This window comes from Gossypium hirsutum, chromosome A11 (assembly GCF_007990345.1).
Source record: "Gossypium hirsutum isolate 1008001.06 chromosome A11, Gossypium_hirsutum_v2.1, whole genome shotgun sequence".
Classification (NCBI taxonomy): domain Eukaryota; kingdom Viridiplantae; phylum Streptophyta; class Magnoliopsida; order Malvales; family Malvaceae; genus Gossypium; species Gossypium hirsutum.
In genome coordinates this window covers 23,860,678-23,877,744 of record NC_053434.1, presented here as the reverse complement: position 1 = coordinate 23,877,744, position 17,067 = coordinate 23,860,678, and the positions used below count along the sequence as shown (strand labels likewise).

Sequence of the window (17,067 nt, the reverse complement as noted above, 5' to 3'; positions counted from 1 at the left end):
AATAAACCTTAATGTTTAAGTATATATATTATATTATATTAATAAATAAAGGATAAAGAAATAGGAAAAGGGAAGAAAGTGAAACGAAATAGAAGGAAAAAGAGAGAAAGAAAATGGAGAAAGCTAGGTTTTTAAGGGTTTAAAGTTCAATTGGTTAGTTAATTTAGTCCATTTTCTTGTAATTTTTATATTTTTGAAATCCCGGTATTAAATATTACCCGACCTATGTCAAAATTTTAGAAATTATTGAGTTTTTAAATGTTGTCTATGTTGAATAATTAGAGTATTAGGGACTAAATTGATAGATTTTTAAGTTAGAAATGAAAAATGATTGAATTATAAAATAAATTGTAAACTTTGAGTATTAGGGACTAAATTGTGAAATTTTCAAAATTTAGGGAATTAAGTTAAATTAGAGAGTTAAATCTAGTTTAAAGTGGAAATTGAATGAAAATGTAGAATTAATTGTGAAGAAATAAGGTTAGTCTCGGTTTAGGGACTAAATTGGAATTTAGGCAAATGTTGAACAAAAAAATTAAAGTATTCAATGTGAAATTGAATTGTATTGTATTGATGAATTTTAATTGTTTTAATTTCCGTAGCCAATGTTCTGCCGAAAACCTCGACTAAGAAAGGAGAAGATAAAGTCGACGTGGAATAGCTCGAAAGTTCTGGTTTGTATTTCTATAATCCGAATTTAATTATTAATTGTTGTATTTTGATTAAATGTTTATGATAAGTAGTTGAAGCGAGTATTGATATTTTGATATTGAATTGAATTGAATTGAATTCATATGTGTATGTAATTATATGAAAATTGATATTGGATATAAATTGTTATTGAATTGTGAAATTGAAACCCTATTAACTGTATCGGGCTGAGTCGGATATAGATGGCATGCCATAGGGTTGGAAGAGTTCAGGGATTTCTTCAACTTCGAATCGATAAGACACTGAGTGTCCAATTATTACTTCGGATATATTCGATGAGGCATTGGGTGCCAATTTACTTCAGTTTAGCCGATGAGACACTGGATGTCAATTTATTACTTCGAATTATCCGATGAGGCACTGGGTGCCAAATTGGTGTGTTTTGGTTATATTTGTGTATCCATCCGAGTCCGAATTGTGTTAATAGGGGTAAATGAATAACAAATTTTTATGATTGATATTGAAATAATATGGTATGAGAAATGGAAGTGAAATAGTGAATGAAAAATAGAATGTGAAATATGTTGCAAATATATGGAATATATGAGTTTTATACTCATGAAATGAATATGGAAAGGATAATGCAATTGTATAAAGAAATGTGAAATAAATTGTGAAAAGCTATTTATATAGCAAGTATGTGAATTGAGATATTTGTGAAACAAACGAAATATGATATGATTATTGTAATAATTAAATAATATATATTTATATTTCAATCGTATATTTGTAATTTCTTATCTTTAAATATTCGGATTATAGAAATACCACTGAGTTTTTACTCAGCGTACGATTTTGTTTTTCATGCACAGGTTAGGTACTTAATTTTGATCGCCGATTCAACATCCAACAATAGTCCCGATCTCAAACGTAGTGATATTTTATCTTTTTTTGTGTCGGCATGTACCTAGGGTGTCTAAATAACAATCATTTTGTGAATTGATTGTAAAGTAAACGGGATTATAAGTTTAATATTGGTTGATTACATACATATAATATGTGTTTATGTTTGAGGCCATGTTATGACATGTTTAAGTTAATGTTTAAATGAACATGGATTAAGCAAAATAAATTGAATTTGGTATGGTTATAAATTGGATTTGAAAAATGTTTGAATGGTATGAAATGATGATATAATTGTGGTACCTATGAGGGTACATTGGTTAGGCACCTAAGATGTTTGTTTGATATGATTTGGATGAGTTTGATTGTGTTTTGAATTGGTTAAATGAATGATTTTTGAGTTGCTTATTGTCTAAGCTTGCAAGGAATGGTAAACTTGTTGTTAAAGGTACATTTTGAGTCCACACGGCCAGGACACACGGGCGTGTGTCCTATGATTCTTTGAAAAATCTTGATGTTTTTGGAAAATTTTCTTAAGTACCCGGTTTAGTCCCGATTTGTTTCTATCACATATTTTAGGCCTCGAAGGCAACAATTTGATTAATTTATTACATGCATGCTAAATGATTTGAAATGTTCGTATTTGATCTTTTAAGTCCAATAATACTCTATAACCCTGTTCTGGTGATGAATAAGGGTTAGGGGTGTTACACATTATGCATGCTTAATTAATATTATAAGACTATTTGATGTATGGTTAGCATGTAACATTGATAACTAACAAGTATAATAGACTTAAATCCTAACGGATAATACTATGAAATATGTTTCTTTTAGAATGAACTTTTACTTGTTGTATATGACAAGAGACGGTAGTTTGGCATCTCGATATTCGGCTTGGTGTCTAGGCTAGGTATGGGGTGTTACAGACTAATTGATTTGAAAGATCAATATTGACTACAAATTCTACAAAATATTTAGGGTCCTAAACTTTAGATTGAGATGCACTTATCGAACTTGATGAAATATGAATTAAACAATTGGTAGAAAATCGATTTATCGAGGATTGATTTGATATTGAGAGAAAAAAATAATTTTAGCAATGGAATGACCAATTTGATGAAAAGAAAAGAGGGAGAATTCAAGTTGAAATAGAAAAAGAATCAAAATCCTAGGGTAATTTATTTTAATGTAATTTTCATCCTAAGTTGAATGCTAAAAATAAAAAGAGAAAAAAATATGGGAGAGGTGTGGTTTGAACTGAAGACTTCTAAGGGATGTAGAAACTACTCAACCATCAAGCCTAAGACTTATTTCTCACTTATGTATTTCATCCTGCCCCCTATATTTTAGGGTGTTGCAAATTTAATATGTGAACAACGAATTTACGATAAAAGTTTAATGAATGTATCATGAGATGATGAAATATGCATAAAGTATTGTAAAAGTGTAATTGTGAAAAAATATGAAATTTTTATGATGACAAAGACTAAATTGTTAAACTTGAAAAAATATGTGGATGAAATAATAGAAGTGAAATACATAGAAATTTGATATGTGAAACAAGATATTGAGATAAATTATGTGATTAAATTGTAACAAGAAAGAAAATTGATTTAATATGATTAATTAGTAAATATTGACTTTTACGACAAAAATAGATTAAATGGAAAAATTATGAAAGTTTATAAAAAAACATTTGATAAGCGAAAATGTTAGTAGAGAATATAAAATCATGGTGCTTTAATCGATGTTCAGGTCGGGTATGGGAGTTTTACAGTGAGCAGAGCATTATCAATTTCGAAAGTATCTTACGAAACAAAAATTAGTAAGAAATTTTACGAAAATAATGGGATAATTTTATGTTAACTAGAAAATCTTTTATGTTCACTATCTTATTTTACATGAAACAATCTGTAAAATTTTTCATGAGCCTTTAAATAATTTTTACATAATGAATAAACATAACTTAAATCAATAAATGGTTCGTGATTAGACCAAATTTTCTTTTTTATGTCAAACACGGTTACAAGATAAGTTCAGAATGTTTCATATTGGTCCTATATATTATTAATACATTGCATAACATAAAAGAAATTTATACCATCTACTATTACCATAAACCGAGTAAAAACATAAAATACCATTTTAACTAAGAGCGGGATAAAATGAAATAGTAATCATAATCAAAGCATATATGTGAATAATAAAGTAAAAAAGAATGTATCAATTATGATAAAGGGGAAAGTTCTATATATATAAGTTGAGAATCAAGATTTATGTATTCTTCTTCAAAATGTTTAGGTTAAAACTGGATGGAGTTAGAAAATTTGGGTTATAGGTTTAATTTTTTAAACTTTAAAATGTTTATAAAAATTTTATTAAATAATGTATAATATTCTTTTTATTGTTTTTTCTTTATTTCACTAGTAGACTTTTTTTAAATGTTTTTTTTCATTATTGTTAAATATTTAGAATAAAGAAACCTAAGCCTTAAACACATAAAGGTTTTACAAAGCTGATATACGACTAGTAGCTTTCTTTCGTAAAAATAAAAATCACTAAGTGCTTTTGGGATCATGATAATGCAATATATTAAAATTTCAAATATAAGATTCACAACAATTTCACTAGTAACAATAATTTTTATATAAAAAAATGCTAAATTTTTAATCGATATTCAAGAAAGTCAAGGTTATACATTCAGTCGATCCTAATTTTTTCAAGAATTTGTATTAATTAACCTTTAAAAATTATTACCTAATCATGATGGTAGGAATCTCATACAAAATCAATATCTCAAAATCATTCAACAAATAAAAAATTAAATCTGACATAAAAATCCTAATTTAGCATAAGAAAAGCCACAATCCAAATTTTCTACATATTAATCAATAAAGATTAATAAGAAACAAAAATTGTTACCAAATTTAAGAGATCTATTTGAATGTATCGAAAGATTGAATATATATTTTGTAAAAATTCTAGAGTGTTTGTGAGAGAATAAGAAATTTTATGAGTTTTAGTAGAAAATAAAAGGTAGTAGGTGGGCAGAAATTAATTTATTTTTATATAAAAAATTGTTTTCTAATTTTTGTGAAATTAAATTATTTTAGAATTAATACACCAATTATATATAATTTTTGGTAATTAAAAAGAAGCCAAACAAAAGTTAGGCTAAAGGTATGTGGAAACTGTTAAGGAATAAAACTATTGTGGCAGTTAACACTAGTTTAAAACAGTTAGTAGTTAGCAGTAATAGTTATGATAGTTAAGGTTGTTGTAACTAGTCTTGGCAACTTGTGTATATATACCAGAGTTTGATATCTGGTTTAATATCAATAAAAGATTACTTTTCAGTCAACATGAATAGTTTTCATGAATCTCAACATGGTATCTAAGCTTTAAAAAAAAATTTTAGTGTTCTCTCATGGCAACAGGGGTCGTTTCTGGTGATGATGATAAAAATCGACAGTCCATCAACTTAGGTGTTCCAGCGGGTGGTTTTTCTCCTGGTTCGACTTTTGGTATTTCGAAAAAGATTCAACAATTTCCTAAACATGACACTGTAAAACCTGGAGAGCACAATTTTCTTTTATGGAAACAGCAAGTTTTGTTGATCCTTGAAGGCTATGGGCTGCATAGTTTTGTTCTTGGCACTGTTAGTGTTCCTCTATAGTCGATTGTTGATAGCAATGGTAATCTTGTTCCCAATCCTCACTTCTTGTTTTATAAACAACAAAATAAATTGTCAGCTTCCTGGTTTTTTTCCACCATTTATGATGATGTTCTTGTTCATCTCACTGATGCTCGATCTAGCTTTGATGTATGGAGTACTGTTGTTAAACGCTTTGCTTCTAAGTCTACTCTGACGATTTCTACTTTGAGACATTCCCTTTATTCTAAACAAAAAGGTCAGCTGACCACGAAAGAATATTTGGCCAGGATTAAAAATCTGTGTGACACTCTTGTGGCTGCTGGTAGTGTTTTTTCAAAGCAAGAACAAATTAGTATCATTCTTGCAGACTTACTAGTGGAGTATGAGTCAATTTGTATTGTAGCATCTGTAATGAGTGTTCCTCTTGAACTTCTTACTAAAATGCTTACTGATTGTGAAACCCGACAATAAGATCTAGTTTCTACCATATCTTTATAAGCCAATGTTGTTTAGCACCATGATTCTGGTGGTAGTAATCGCTGTCAGTCTGATAGGGGTACCAGACCACCTTACAGGGGCAATGGTAGATCATCTCGCAATAGAGGTTGAGGTAGGAAATTTGTGCATAATAAGCCTCAGTGTCAAATTTGTGGACGCATTAGTCATACTGCCTAGTGGTGTTATTATCGGTTCGACGAGACTTTTGAAGGAATTGCTGACCAATCCATACAGGCACATTTTCATTAGTTCCAAGATCCCTCTTCTTGTAGTCATGCTTGTTGTTTTCAAAAAGGTTCTGTACAAGAATCTGGTCTGCAAGTTAATTAGGTTTATGTTAAAGGGCAGTTTTCTTCGAGTTCCTCAACTGCAAAGATTTGGTACCTAGACTCCGGTGCTTGTAACCAGTGATCTGAAAGTTTGCAACATGTCACTCAGTACACAGGTAACAACAAGCTTTTTATGGGGAATGGCATATTAGTTCCAGTGGATCATGTTGGCTCCAGCTCTTTTACAATTGACAGTAGAGTCTTTCATCTAAGAAATGCTTTGTATGTACCTGACATTTGTAAAAATTTAATGTCTCTTGCTCAATTTGCAAAAGAGAACCAAGTCTACTTTGAGTTTCATGCTTTTCGTTGTTTTGTGAAGGATACCAAGACATGAAACATCCTGTTGGTGGGCCGCATTCATAATGGTTTATATCAGTTTGATCTTTCTCACACTCAGGGGTACAAATCTGTTTCTTCAACTCCAGCCACTGTTCATACTGCTCGTTTGGGACTTCCAGCTTCTAGTTGCTCTAATTTTGAGTTATGGTACAAACGTTTGGGCTATCCAACAGGCTCAAGCAGTGGTTCTCGGGCTCAGTCTCAGTTTCAGCATCAACAGGCACGAGTTCCTATTGTCTTCTCTTCCTTGCCACGATCTGCTGTTGGTGTCTCACCTATGAACGTTTCTTCTCCTCAACCAGAATTGGCAGCAATGTCAGATGCCAGTAGACCTTTTTTTTCTCCTGCTCTTCCAGATTCTGTTCCTATACAGCCTACTTCTCTGCATTCTAGATCGCCTGGTGTCAATACAAATGACAGTAGGCCAGCGTCTCTTCCTCTCTTTCCTACTACTATTTCATCAACTAACTCATTCACGTCTCGGTTGGCTTCCAGCAGTCCCTTGCCAGTTGGACACTTGTCAGCTTCTATTGTCAATACTCATCCTATGAAACTAAATCCAAGAATGGGATCTTCAAACCTAAATTGTTTTCAGTTGAGCTAGGAGTTCCTGAACCTGTCACGATTGAGTAGGCTTTTACCCACAAAGAATGGAAACTGGCAGCTCAGCAGGAGTATGATGCATTGCTGAATAATAAAACTTGGGATTTAGTTCCCTTACCTGTCAATAGGAGGGCTGTAGGCTGCAAATGGATATTCAAAGTTAAAAGACTCTTGGATGGCACCATTGCTCGCTACAAAGGTAGACTAGTTGTCAAGGGATACCTTCAGGAAGCTGGTATTGATTATCAAGAAACTTTCAGCCCTGTTGTAAAACCTACTACAATTCGCGTAGTCTTATCCTTGGTTGTGAAGTTTGGTTGGTCGCTAAGGCAAGTTGACATTAACAATGCCTTTTTCAATGGGGATTTGTCAAAAGAGATTTATATGGTGTAGCCTCTAGGTTTTGAGCAGAAGATTGGTGATCAAACCTTGGTATGTCGTTTAAAGAAAACCATGTATGGCCTTAAATAGGCTCCTCGAGCTTGGTTCTCAAAACTAAGGGATTTTTTATTTGCTTCTTAGTTTGTTTTAACTAAATCTGATGGCTCCCTTTTTGTTGGAAAGACTGAGGGTGTGCTCCTGTATGTACTTGTCTACATAGATGACATCATTGTCACTAGAAATCATCAAGGTAGTATTGATGACTTTGTCGCCACCTTGGATACTAAGTTCTCTCTGAAGGATTTGGGCTCTCTCGATTACTTCTTTGGTATTGAAGTTCTTCCCACCACTAATGGCTTATTTTTGAGCCAACGCAAATATATCCTTAAGCTTCTAAGCAGGGCTCGTATGGATCAGGCCAAAGGTTCTCCTACACCCATGGCTTCTTCAACTAATTTGTCTCAATATGTTGGAAGTGCAATTGAGAATGAGTCTGAGTACAGGAGTATTGTGGGGGGTCTATAGTATGTAGTCATTACAAGACCTGACATTACTTTTGCTGTAAATAGAGTTTGTCAGTTCATGCACAAACCTCTTGATCAACATTTCAAAGCTGTGAAACGCATCCTGTGCTATCTCCAGAACACTGCTGATTATGGTCTTATCTTGTTGGCTATTCGGATACAAATTGGAGGTCTGATGTGGATGACAGGCGGTCTACAACAGGATTCTGTGTATTTCTTGGAGGCAATCCTATTGCTTGGGGATCTAAGAAGCAGCAAATTGTTACCAGGTCAACTACAGAAGCAGAATATAGAGGGCTTGCTCATACGGTCACTGAGATAGTCTGGCTTGAATCACTTTTAGCTGAATTGCATGTTTCCCTGAACAAGAAGACTGCTGTCTGGTGCGATAATTCTGGAGCTGTTGCTGTCTCAGCTAGTCCAGTATTACATTCAAAATTTAAGCATGTCGAATTGGATATGTTTTTCGTTAGGGAGAAAGTTGCTGCAGGCACATTAACTGTTAGACATGTTCCAGCCAAGAGAAGGTAGCAGACATCTTTATTAAGCCTTTGTCAGCTCCTCTTTTTACAAGGTTTCTATCGTGTCTTAAGATAGTTGTCAAACGTGAGCAAAAAACAGAGATTAAGGAGATGGAGGCATGTTAAAAAATAAAACTGTTGTGGCAGTTAACAGTTTAAAACAGTTAGTAGTTAGCAGTAATAGTTATGGTAGTTAAGGTTGTTGTAACTAGTCTTGGCAGCTTGTGTATATATACCAAAGTTTTATATCCGGTTTAATATCAATAAAAGATTACTTTTCAGTCAACATGAATAGTTTTCATGAATCTCAACAGAAACTGGTAATTAATTCTAGCAGAGTCTTGCTTCAGGGCTACTCGTATCATCTCAGGACTTTTTCTTTGTGGGGTCAATTGACCCTACAACTATCAATGTGGCTCCGTCACGAGATTAATTTATAAATTTAATCTTTGTATATTTTTAATTTAAAGAGTTTAGTTCAATTAATATTATTTTTGGTGGTTTTTATTAAAATTAATTAACTTAATAAGTTTATTTTTTATTAATTATATGTAACGTGACATTAGAACAACCTAATTACATGTTAAATTTACATATTTAAAGGAAAATATTTTTAGAATTTTAACTATTGGGACTAAATTTTAAATTTATTAAAATACAAAGACTAATAACATATTTTAACCAAATATTTAATTATAACGTGAATAACTGCAATTTTGACCATCACCTAACAATACAACGTAGAAAGTTTTGTGGAATATCAGTTGGGTTGGGTTGACTGTTAGGAGTTGGACCATAGAAATCGTGTGGTCCAGTCTCCATCTACCAGTCTCAATCTTCTATAGGTGAGGGAGGTCTCCAACAAAAGTATCCACGACTAGTTAAGATAAATTGCCCACCACAATCTTATGTAGAACCCTCTTTTAAGATTTTAATTACTTCATCAAACTTTAATACTAATTAATTTAAACCTACAACTTTCTTACCATTTATTACTTTTTTAAGGTATAATGTTAAATTTTTACTCTAATCTTTCCTCTTTTTCTTTTCATTAGATATTAACTTTTTAACTTTTAATCAATTTCATATATTCTAACTTAAAAATTGATCGGATTATTAAAATTTGAGTTAATATAATTTTTTGTCCTTCAATTTGGCAACTAAATTTACTCTGAAATTTGTACGGTGTTTGTTCATTTTAATTCTTAAAATTATATTAATCCTTAAACTATAAACAACATTGGCGCGGTAGTCAACAAAGCAATTCACATGTACTTTATTGACGTGGATAAATTTTTAAAATTTTTTATTTTTTTTTCAAATTTTTTATGAAGTATATATAAATTACCATATGGGATGCTACATTAACATTATTAAAATTTAAACAATTTATTTTTTTAATTCAAAATAATAATTTAATTAAAATTTAAAAAATAAGAATCAAAATGATACATAAAATAAAAAGTGAGGAGCACTAAATTTAGTTGCTTTTTCATAAATTGATGGTTGTGGGACAAAATCCCAAGTTAAAATCATATAAAATATAAAATAAATATATATTAAGTGTTTAAATATATTAAATTTTAATAAAATAATTTTCAGATTTATCTGTTTAAATTTATGTTTTGATTTTAAAATTTAAATCAGATAAATAAAATTACACTTAAATTAAATGATACAAATATTAAGATAATTTTTATATCATATTATATTATATTATATTATATTTTGAATTGGGCTTGAGGTTAAAGAGTGAAAGCCCATAAAGATATGGGGCTGTATACGGATTGTCCGCCGATGTATCTACTTAATAAATAAATAGCAGCTTACATCATCCAATTGCATTTGCAGCTTCATGTTTTATTTCTGTACCAGCTCTCTATTTTTTTAGTTTATCTGCAATCTTCCCCAAGCTGTATTATTTTCCCTTTACGTTTCTAGTAAATAGTTTTGGCTTTGCCTATTTCTATTCTACTGTCACTTTCCCTAGAAAAAATTATCTTGCTAGCAAAAGAGACAAACAAGAACTTTACCAGGAAAAACAGAACCAAAATAGGAGCATTGTGATGCAACGAGTGGTGTCATTTAATGTTTTGATTTGATTTGAAATTTTTTTGTTGTTGGGAGGATTTGTTTGGTGACCATGGTCATTGGTATATGCCGTTCCTTTCGCGATCGAGCTCTCGACCGATGTTATCACTGCTTCTCTTGCCTCTCCGATCCTGGTACTCTTTTTTTATTTTTATTTTATTTTTTATCTCTGCTTATTTCCCGAAAAAGAGAAAAAGGTGGGAAAGCGTTTTACTGTGTTTTTGCCGTGCGAGTGTCATGTGAATTGCGGTTAATTAGTTAATTACTTGTCAATTTCTCAGTTTTTTTTTTTTTGTTTTAGTAAGCATGGTCTTTCCTCTTTTTTTCCACGGTTAAATTTCCTCATTTTCTTTGTTCTTTTTTTTTTAATTGAATTTGATTTTATTGTTGGGTTTTCAGCACGGAGATCATCGTTGGTTTTGAAAGTGACATTAGTGATGCTGCATCTGGTATACGTTGGCATTCTTTTCCTTTTCGATAGTGATTTGATAGATAAAACGAAAAAAGAACCCTGGTATGTATGGTATTCCATTCGATGCTATTATTTTATCTTAGATGAAAAGTTAAGAGTTGGATACCTTTATTCCACCTTTACATTAAATGATTGTTTCCACCTCAAACTTCTACTTTTATTGCATAATGATATCTATGAAGAGAACTAGGCTATAAGCATAATAACATTTAAATATTTATGAAGCAATATTACTCATTCTGCTTTTACTTGACGTTTTAAAGTTATTATTATTATTATTTTTCAAATTCACTTGCTTTAGTTTTTTCTTTTGCTGTTTTTGATGAGTAATTGCTTCATAGCTTTGAACCTTCAATTTAATTCTTTCTCCGTTTTCCCAGGTACACTGCTTTATATTTGTTGTTGTTTTTCGCCGCATTGGTGCAATACTTCATTACTTCTGGTTCTTCTCCTGGGTAAATATCAGTCCACAATTACTGTCGAGATCAAAGTTTTAACTGTATAATGTACGCATTACATTTTCAATCTGATATGTTCGTTCCCTTTCATGTTTTTCTACTTTTAGTTATGTCCTTGATGCAATGAGGGTCGTTAATGAGACAAATGTGATATGTAAGAAGTCATCAATGGCCAAAGTAAGCATTTTTTTTCTTTTATTGTTCCTTGTCAATTCTCTCTCTTCCATCCTCCGGAAGTTAGAACTAAATTATTCTGGATATAGTCAGAAACAGAATTGGATATATACATGGAATCTTACTAATCTTGTTCTTATAATGTTTAAGCAAAGACAGACTGCTTCAAGCAAAAATGGAAGCTTGCCTGTAGAAGGGTGTCAATCAGGAAGAAATTTTCAAGGGACTGATTCTACTTCTTGGACAAAGTTGGTGATGGACATGTATCCCCCTGGAACATCCGTTAGGTGTGTAAAACTTCATTGATTTTTTGATAGATCTTTCAGTTTCTTTTTTTAAGGATTTATGTTTATGAATCTTCATGGGTGCCAAGAGCCAAATAAGTTAAGCTATCATGGTATTTTCTGTTGTGTTTCACTTGTTGCTCTTGCCTTTTACTTACCATTGTTGCTTTTATATACCCAACTCAGTTGTGGACTTAATTTTAAGTTAATTGCCTTGCTAGTTTAATTTCATATCGTGAAGCAAGTCTACTAAACATATGACATGAATATTGGCTTTCTGTTTGAGTTTAATCTAATTTTTATCATTCAAACCATCAAGAAAAAGTAGAAGGAAGTTATGGGAAGTTTATAGAAATTACAGAAATTCTAACTTTGGTTTGGATTTTTCAGGTCTTGCATTTGCTCCTATTGTAATGTTGAACAGGTATTGAGATTCTATGTTTATGTCCTTCATATGATACAGTTTTTTTTTTTTCATGAATCAAGATTTCTTGGTGACATCTGTTTATTTTTGTGTTATTTACCTTGATGGTGGATGCTTATTCTTGGCTTTGTATAAAGTCTAGCTCAAAAAAAAGCATGTGTATGTATTTTTTGCTTTGTTAGTGGCATGGAGGTCCATGTACGCAGGAAAAAATGTTAAATTGAGTCATTATTGTAGCTTTTGATTGGATCTTCATTGCAAAAATTGTGTAAATGGTTGTTTCTAATCATCCAGCTATCTTTTTGTGTAAAGAATTCTATGAAGAGTTGTTTCTGATTGTCCACATTACATGGCATGTGGCTGTTACTTATACTATTATTGCACAATTGCAGCCTCCACGTGCGAAGCATTGTTATGATTGTGATAAATGTGTTCTTCACTTTGATCACCATTGTGTATGGCTCGGAACATGCATTGGCCAGGGTAATCACTGTAAATTTTGGTGAGTCTACATCATGTTGGACATGTTCTTTATGACTTTGCCTATATCTTGTGCCATTATATATGTTTCTATGAAATATGTTGCTAAAATGTAATTAAAAACTATGAAGGGAAAAACACTTATCCAACTTTGAAGAGGATCCCCCCTTTCTTTTCTTTTCTTTCATATCTGGATCTATTTTGAACTGTTTACATGCATCCAACTTCAGTTCATTCCTCGAATAAAATGAATTTGTATGCATGCTGGTATTCTTCTGCCTACATTACCAATTTCATATATTTGAAATATATATTTTCCTAATTTTGAACCAAATTGTTTTATTGTTTCAATTTGTAAATTTAGGTGGTACATTTGTGAAGAGAGTGCGCTGTGCCTCTGGACTGGCATCTTGTACATTACATACCTGAAGGCCAACATATCAAGGGCCTGGTATGTTATATTATGATAGCACCTTTTCTTTCTTACGTGTTGGTATGGCAGTACCAAATTTTCTAGTATGACTCCACTATAGTTTGCTACATGTTGATTTTTTTGACTTTTCATTCTGTGTTTGTGTGGTTACATCTTCTTTCTTTTTTGGTTTGGGAAAGAGCTTGTATATTTACCTGAATCTGAAATTTGACATTGAAAACCTTTGTTGACAGGTGGAATGATGCTATCGCGATTTTACTATTGATTCCCTTGTCAATTTTTATTGTGTTTCTACTCCTCCTCCTATTTTTTCATAGGTAACTTCTGTTCTTTACTTGTTTTGAGCATTGAATTTAAGATTTGGTGATTAGTTTTTGTGTTACTGTTCCACAAGCACTGTTCAAATATGGGAACCTTTATTATTATTATTATTTTATTTTATTTTTTTTGCAGCTATCTTATTCTGACAAATCAGACAACTTATGAACTCGTTAGACGCAGGCGAATCCCATATCTAAGGTAAGCTGGTGCTTTTATTCACTTCATACTGCTTGGCATCATCATGTAAATTGTCAATATTAATGAGAGAAAATTGGGATGTAAATGGGGGTATGAATACGGGCTCAGAAAATTTGCCATTCTTCTGATATGCAGGGGGATTCCTGAGCGAGTATATCCTTTTAGTAAAGGAGTTTGCCACAATTTATACGACTTCTGTTGTGGTGGAAGCAACATATACAGTTTGGAACCTCTGCCCTCAGCTCAAGAGCTTGAAGAAAAGTCAAGGCCCTACACTTGCTTAGATGTTTTAACATGCCGTTGCTGCTGACATTATAGGGCAATATATCATTTACCATATCTATGAACTGATTCTTTACCCGCAAAATTTTAATGTGAGGTTGTGTTATGTATCATATATCTAGATATGGTTGGCTGAAGGCAGAGTTGCTTGTCGGGTTTAGATTTATACTTCTGATGTTTTAAACTGTGTTAGATTTATACTTCTGATGTTTTAACATGCCGTTGCTGCTGACATTATAGGGCAATATATCATTTACCATATCTATGAACTGATTCTTTACCCGCAAAATTTTAATGCGAGGTTGTGTTATGTATCATATATCTAGATATGGTTGGCTGAAGGCAGAGTTGCTTGTCGGGTTTAGATTTATACTTCTGATGTTTTAATCTGTGTTAGATTTATATTCTAACTATTATTTGATAAGGCTTGTTACCCATGTCATCTTCCATTACCAGAAACAAAAAATTGACATCAACTAAATATGATTATTATATCTTCTATTTCCTTTCTCAAGGACAGTACATACAGAACAAATGCATTCATAAAATTGTATAATAATATCTGAATCTCAATAAAATTGGTTACAAGCATCTGATTTTCATGGTAGTGATTTGCGATACTTGAGAGCTTCAAAACGAGCTGCCAGATCATCATAATCCGGCAATTTTGGGTGTACACGGTGAATAGAAGAATCCTGTTTCTCAAGAGAAGGTACTGGTGGTGGCAGATCAGTGCTGCCAACAGGATAATCTTCAATTTCTATTTCTTCATCACAATCTGATTCATCAAACTTTATATCTGAATGTGCAGCAGGGGCATGATTGTAGCTGTGTCTCCTACAGGTCTTTCCACCTCCATTGTTGCCGGGTCTTACATCCTCAGTACTTGGAGGGTTGAACGTCCCAAAACTCCGAGATTCATACATTCTCCTAGTTCCAGGAGGAGAAGTTGGAACAGATCCTCGAGCAGCGTTGCCTACACAACCAGATGCTTCACTAAATAGATTACTCTCTCGGTTGGCCAAATATGCAGCAGCTTGTGCGGCAGTAATTGCTTTTTTTGCAGATTCTTCTGCTGCTTCTGCAGCTGCAACCGTGTCTTTAAAACGATTATGGCCCTCTTCTCCTCTGCCACATTATTTTTAGTAAGAACAAAGAATATAAACAAGTTAGAAACAGTTGATGGTGAAAATTTTTGATTGAAAACTGACCTAGAGCAGAGTTTCCTGGTCATAGACTCTTTTGGTTCCGGACAATGATTTGTAGCAGGTTTCACAGGTAAGCTGGTTGCACTAACGAATGTACGTGGCCCCTCCTAATCAATTAGAAAAGCACATTAGTTTATATTAGAACGACAAAGAAATGAGCTTAGAATGAATGGACTTGTGAACTAACAATAAGCTCTTCAGGAGGCTTGAGCAGCTCCTTTTCTGATTCAGTTGTATCCCATTCTATGTTGTGATCCTTAGCTATTTCCTTCATGACTTTCAATTTTGCTTCACCTGTAGGAGTTTTAACTGAGAGCTTGTCAATCAGCTGTAGGAACAGAGACAAGCAAAGGCAATGTCAGTAATCTCAACAGCAAGCTAAATTTGATATCCTACAATGGAGCAATCATGATAAAAGAGAAAGCTAACCAAGCGATTAACACCGCAGTTGGGCCGCAGATCAGTGGCAGCAGCTACAAAATCTCTTCCGTATTTCTTCTCAAAAATGTTTCTAATTTCTATTAGCTCTGGAATCTCAGCACATCTTGGGGCCGCAAATATCAAACTAGCAATTCCTTCTTTCAGATCAGCAGGGCATTCCCTGTAATAGTTGGACTGCTTTAGTAACATTTTATTTTATGTAAAGAGAAAATCTATAGAAAGTACCCATGGTGTCATCAGGCTGCCTCACCTACGCTTCTTGATGATGGAAAGCCTGGCTACCACTAACTCACAAAAGAGCTCAATGAACTCATTTGCAGCTAAAACATTTTGTTCTCTCATGACATGTTCAACCTAAACATCCATTCCCAATATAAGAAGCAAAACAGACAAAGATAAACAGGAGGACTTTTAAATCTATATATATGATGGTGTAATGCTACTAATGGTGAACTAAACAGTAACGCAAAATGAATACTCGAATGCGGGCGGTGGCATCTTGACCAGACTGAAGAAGCAAGGCGATGTCACGCCTCATTTGTTTCAGCACTACTTGTCTCTTGTTCCTGAGTAGCTTTATCCTTGCAACCGCCATTTTGGCAGCCGTTTTGCTGGATAAATAACAAGAGAAACGAAACAAAAGTAAAGAAATGGAAACCCAGAATTGAAAAAAAAATACTCTTTTTTTTTTGGTTTTTAAGGAAAATGGAGGGTACCATTTGGAGGAGTTGAAGCCATTGCCGAAGAGAGAGAGCGTAAGCTTCATGAGCTTCTTGGAATGTGCAGTGGCGGCAGCCGCGACCGTCATGGCTTGCACCCTTGGCCTTGCAGAGGATCTAAGAAAAGAAGAAGAAGAAGAGTGTCTATTTGTAACGGTTGGATTGGCAAAAAAGGCATTGGGATACACTGTATTTTCAGCAATACTTAAATCCTTTTCATTGTCTGGGTCCCACTTTCTTCTACAGCGACCAATGTAACCGTTATGTGATTTGATACGTGGGAAGAATCCGATGGGGATCCTATCAGCTTTTTGGGCTTCAATTTGGATCAAAGAAGCCCATTTTCCAATGTCAAATGGATTTTTAATTTTGAATGTTACTGGGCCTTCACTCACTTTTTTTATTTATATAAATTTTCTAATAAACCGAACAAGAAGAATTGGAAGTTTTTATTTCTTTCTTCTTCAAATATATTTTAATGAAATAGCTTTTTTTTTAATTTACAAAAATAACACTGGGAACTTGATGAGGTGGAAAAATGTGGTTTGTCAAATGTTAAAAGAATTAAGATGTTTTTTGTTTGAAGTTAAACAATTCTCTATGATAATGAATCATATCTTTAATTGATTTGGTTGAGTTTCTGTTCCACTCATATAAAAGGCATGGGTTAAG

The 17,067-nt window shown here is 32.9% G+C and overlaps 2 protein-coding genes across 4 annotated transcripts; one reads left to right on the top strand and one right to left on the bottom strand.

Moving 5' to 3' along the window:
• The first annotated feature begins 10,246 nt into the window (after nucleotides 1-10,246).
• LOC107895525 (protein S-acyltransferase 10) lies at nucleotides 10,247-14,368 on the top strand. Of its 3 annotated transcripts, XM_041081406.1 has the most exons (12): nucleotides 10,247-10,635; nucleotides 10,901-11,015; nucleotides 11,354-11,428; nucleotides 11,539-11,608; nucleotides 11,756-11,892; nucleotides 12,280-12,313; nucleotides 12,706-12,815; nucleotides 13,158-13,244; nucleotides 13,460-13,543; nucleotides 13,680-13,745; nucleotides 13,881-14,039; nucleotides 14,244-14,368. In XM_041081406.1, the coding sequence occupies exons 1-12, from the start codon at nucleotides 10,554-10,556 to the stop codon at nucleotides 14,257-14,259; spliced, it is 1,035 nt and encodes a 344-aa protein (XP_040937340.1). In that variant the 5' UTR covers nucleotides 10,247-10,553; the 3' UTR covers nucleotides 14,260-14,368. The 3 variants fall into 3 exon arrangements, with proteins under 3 accessions (XP_040937340.1, XP_016676294.2, XP_016676283.2); XM_016820805.2 differs by having other exon boundaries at nucleotides 10,248-10,635; nucleotides 11,765-11,892; nucleotides 13,881-14,290; XM_016820794.2 differs by having other exon boundaries at nucleotides 10,248-10,635; nucleotides 13,881-14,290.
• A 125-nt stretch (nucleotides 14,369-14,493) lies between these two features.
• Nucleotides 14,494-16,584, bottom strand: LOC107895515 (IST1-like protein). The gene is made up of 7 exons (XM_016820784.2): nucleotides 16,393-16,584; nucleotides 16,155-16,287; nucleotides 15,927-16,030; nucleotides 15,665-15,836; nucleotides 15,423-15,563; nucleotides 15,239-15,342; nucleotides 14,494-15,155 (listed from the first exon to the last, which is right to left on the bottom strand). Exons 1-7 carry the CDS (start codon nucleotides 16,482-16,484, stop codon nucleotides 14,627-14,629), a joined length of 1,275 nt encoding a protein of 424 aa, XP_016676273.1. The 5' UTR covers nucleotides 16,485-16,584; the 3' UTR covers nucleotides 14,494-14,626.
• Nucleotides 16,585-17,067: the final 483 nt, after the last annotated feature.

Bases quoted from the DNA above. Each gene is read 5' to 3' on its own strand.
- LOC107895525 (XM_041081406.1), top strand. From the start codon at position 10,554: ATGGTCATTGGTATATGCCGTTCCTTTCGCGATCGAGCTCTCGACCGA. The intron at 11,429-11,538 runs GTAAATATCAGT...TTCTACTTTTAG, and splicing joins ACTTCTGGTTCTTCTCCTGG to TTATGTCCTTGATGCAATGA. The intron at 13,746-13,880 runs GTAAGCTGGTGC...TCTGATATGCAG, and splicing joins AGGCGAATCCCATATCTAAG to GGGGATTCCTGAGCGAGTAT.
- LOC107895515 (XM_016820784.2), bottom strand. From the start codon at position 16,484: ATGACGGTCGCGGCTGCCGCCACTGCACATTCCAAGAAGCTCATGAAG. The intron at 16,031-16,154 runs GTATTCATTTTG...ATGGATGTTTAG, and splicing joins ATGCCACCGCCCGCATTCGA to GTTGAACATGTCATGAGAGA. The intron at 15,343-15,422 runs GTTAGTTCACAA...CTAATTGATTAG, and splicing joins AGCCTCCTGAAGAGCTTATT to GAGGGGCCACGTACATTCGT.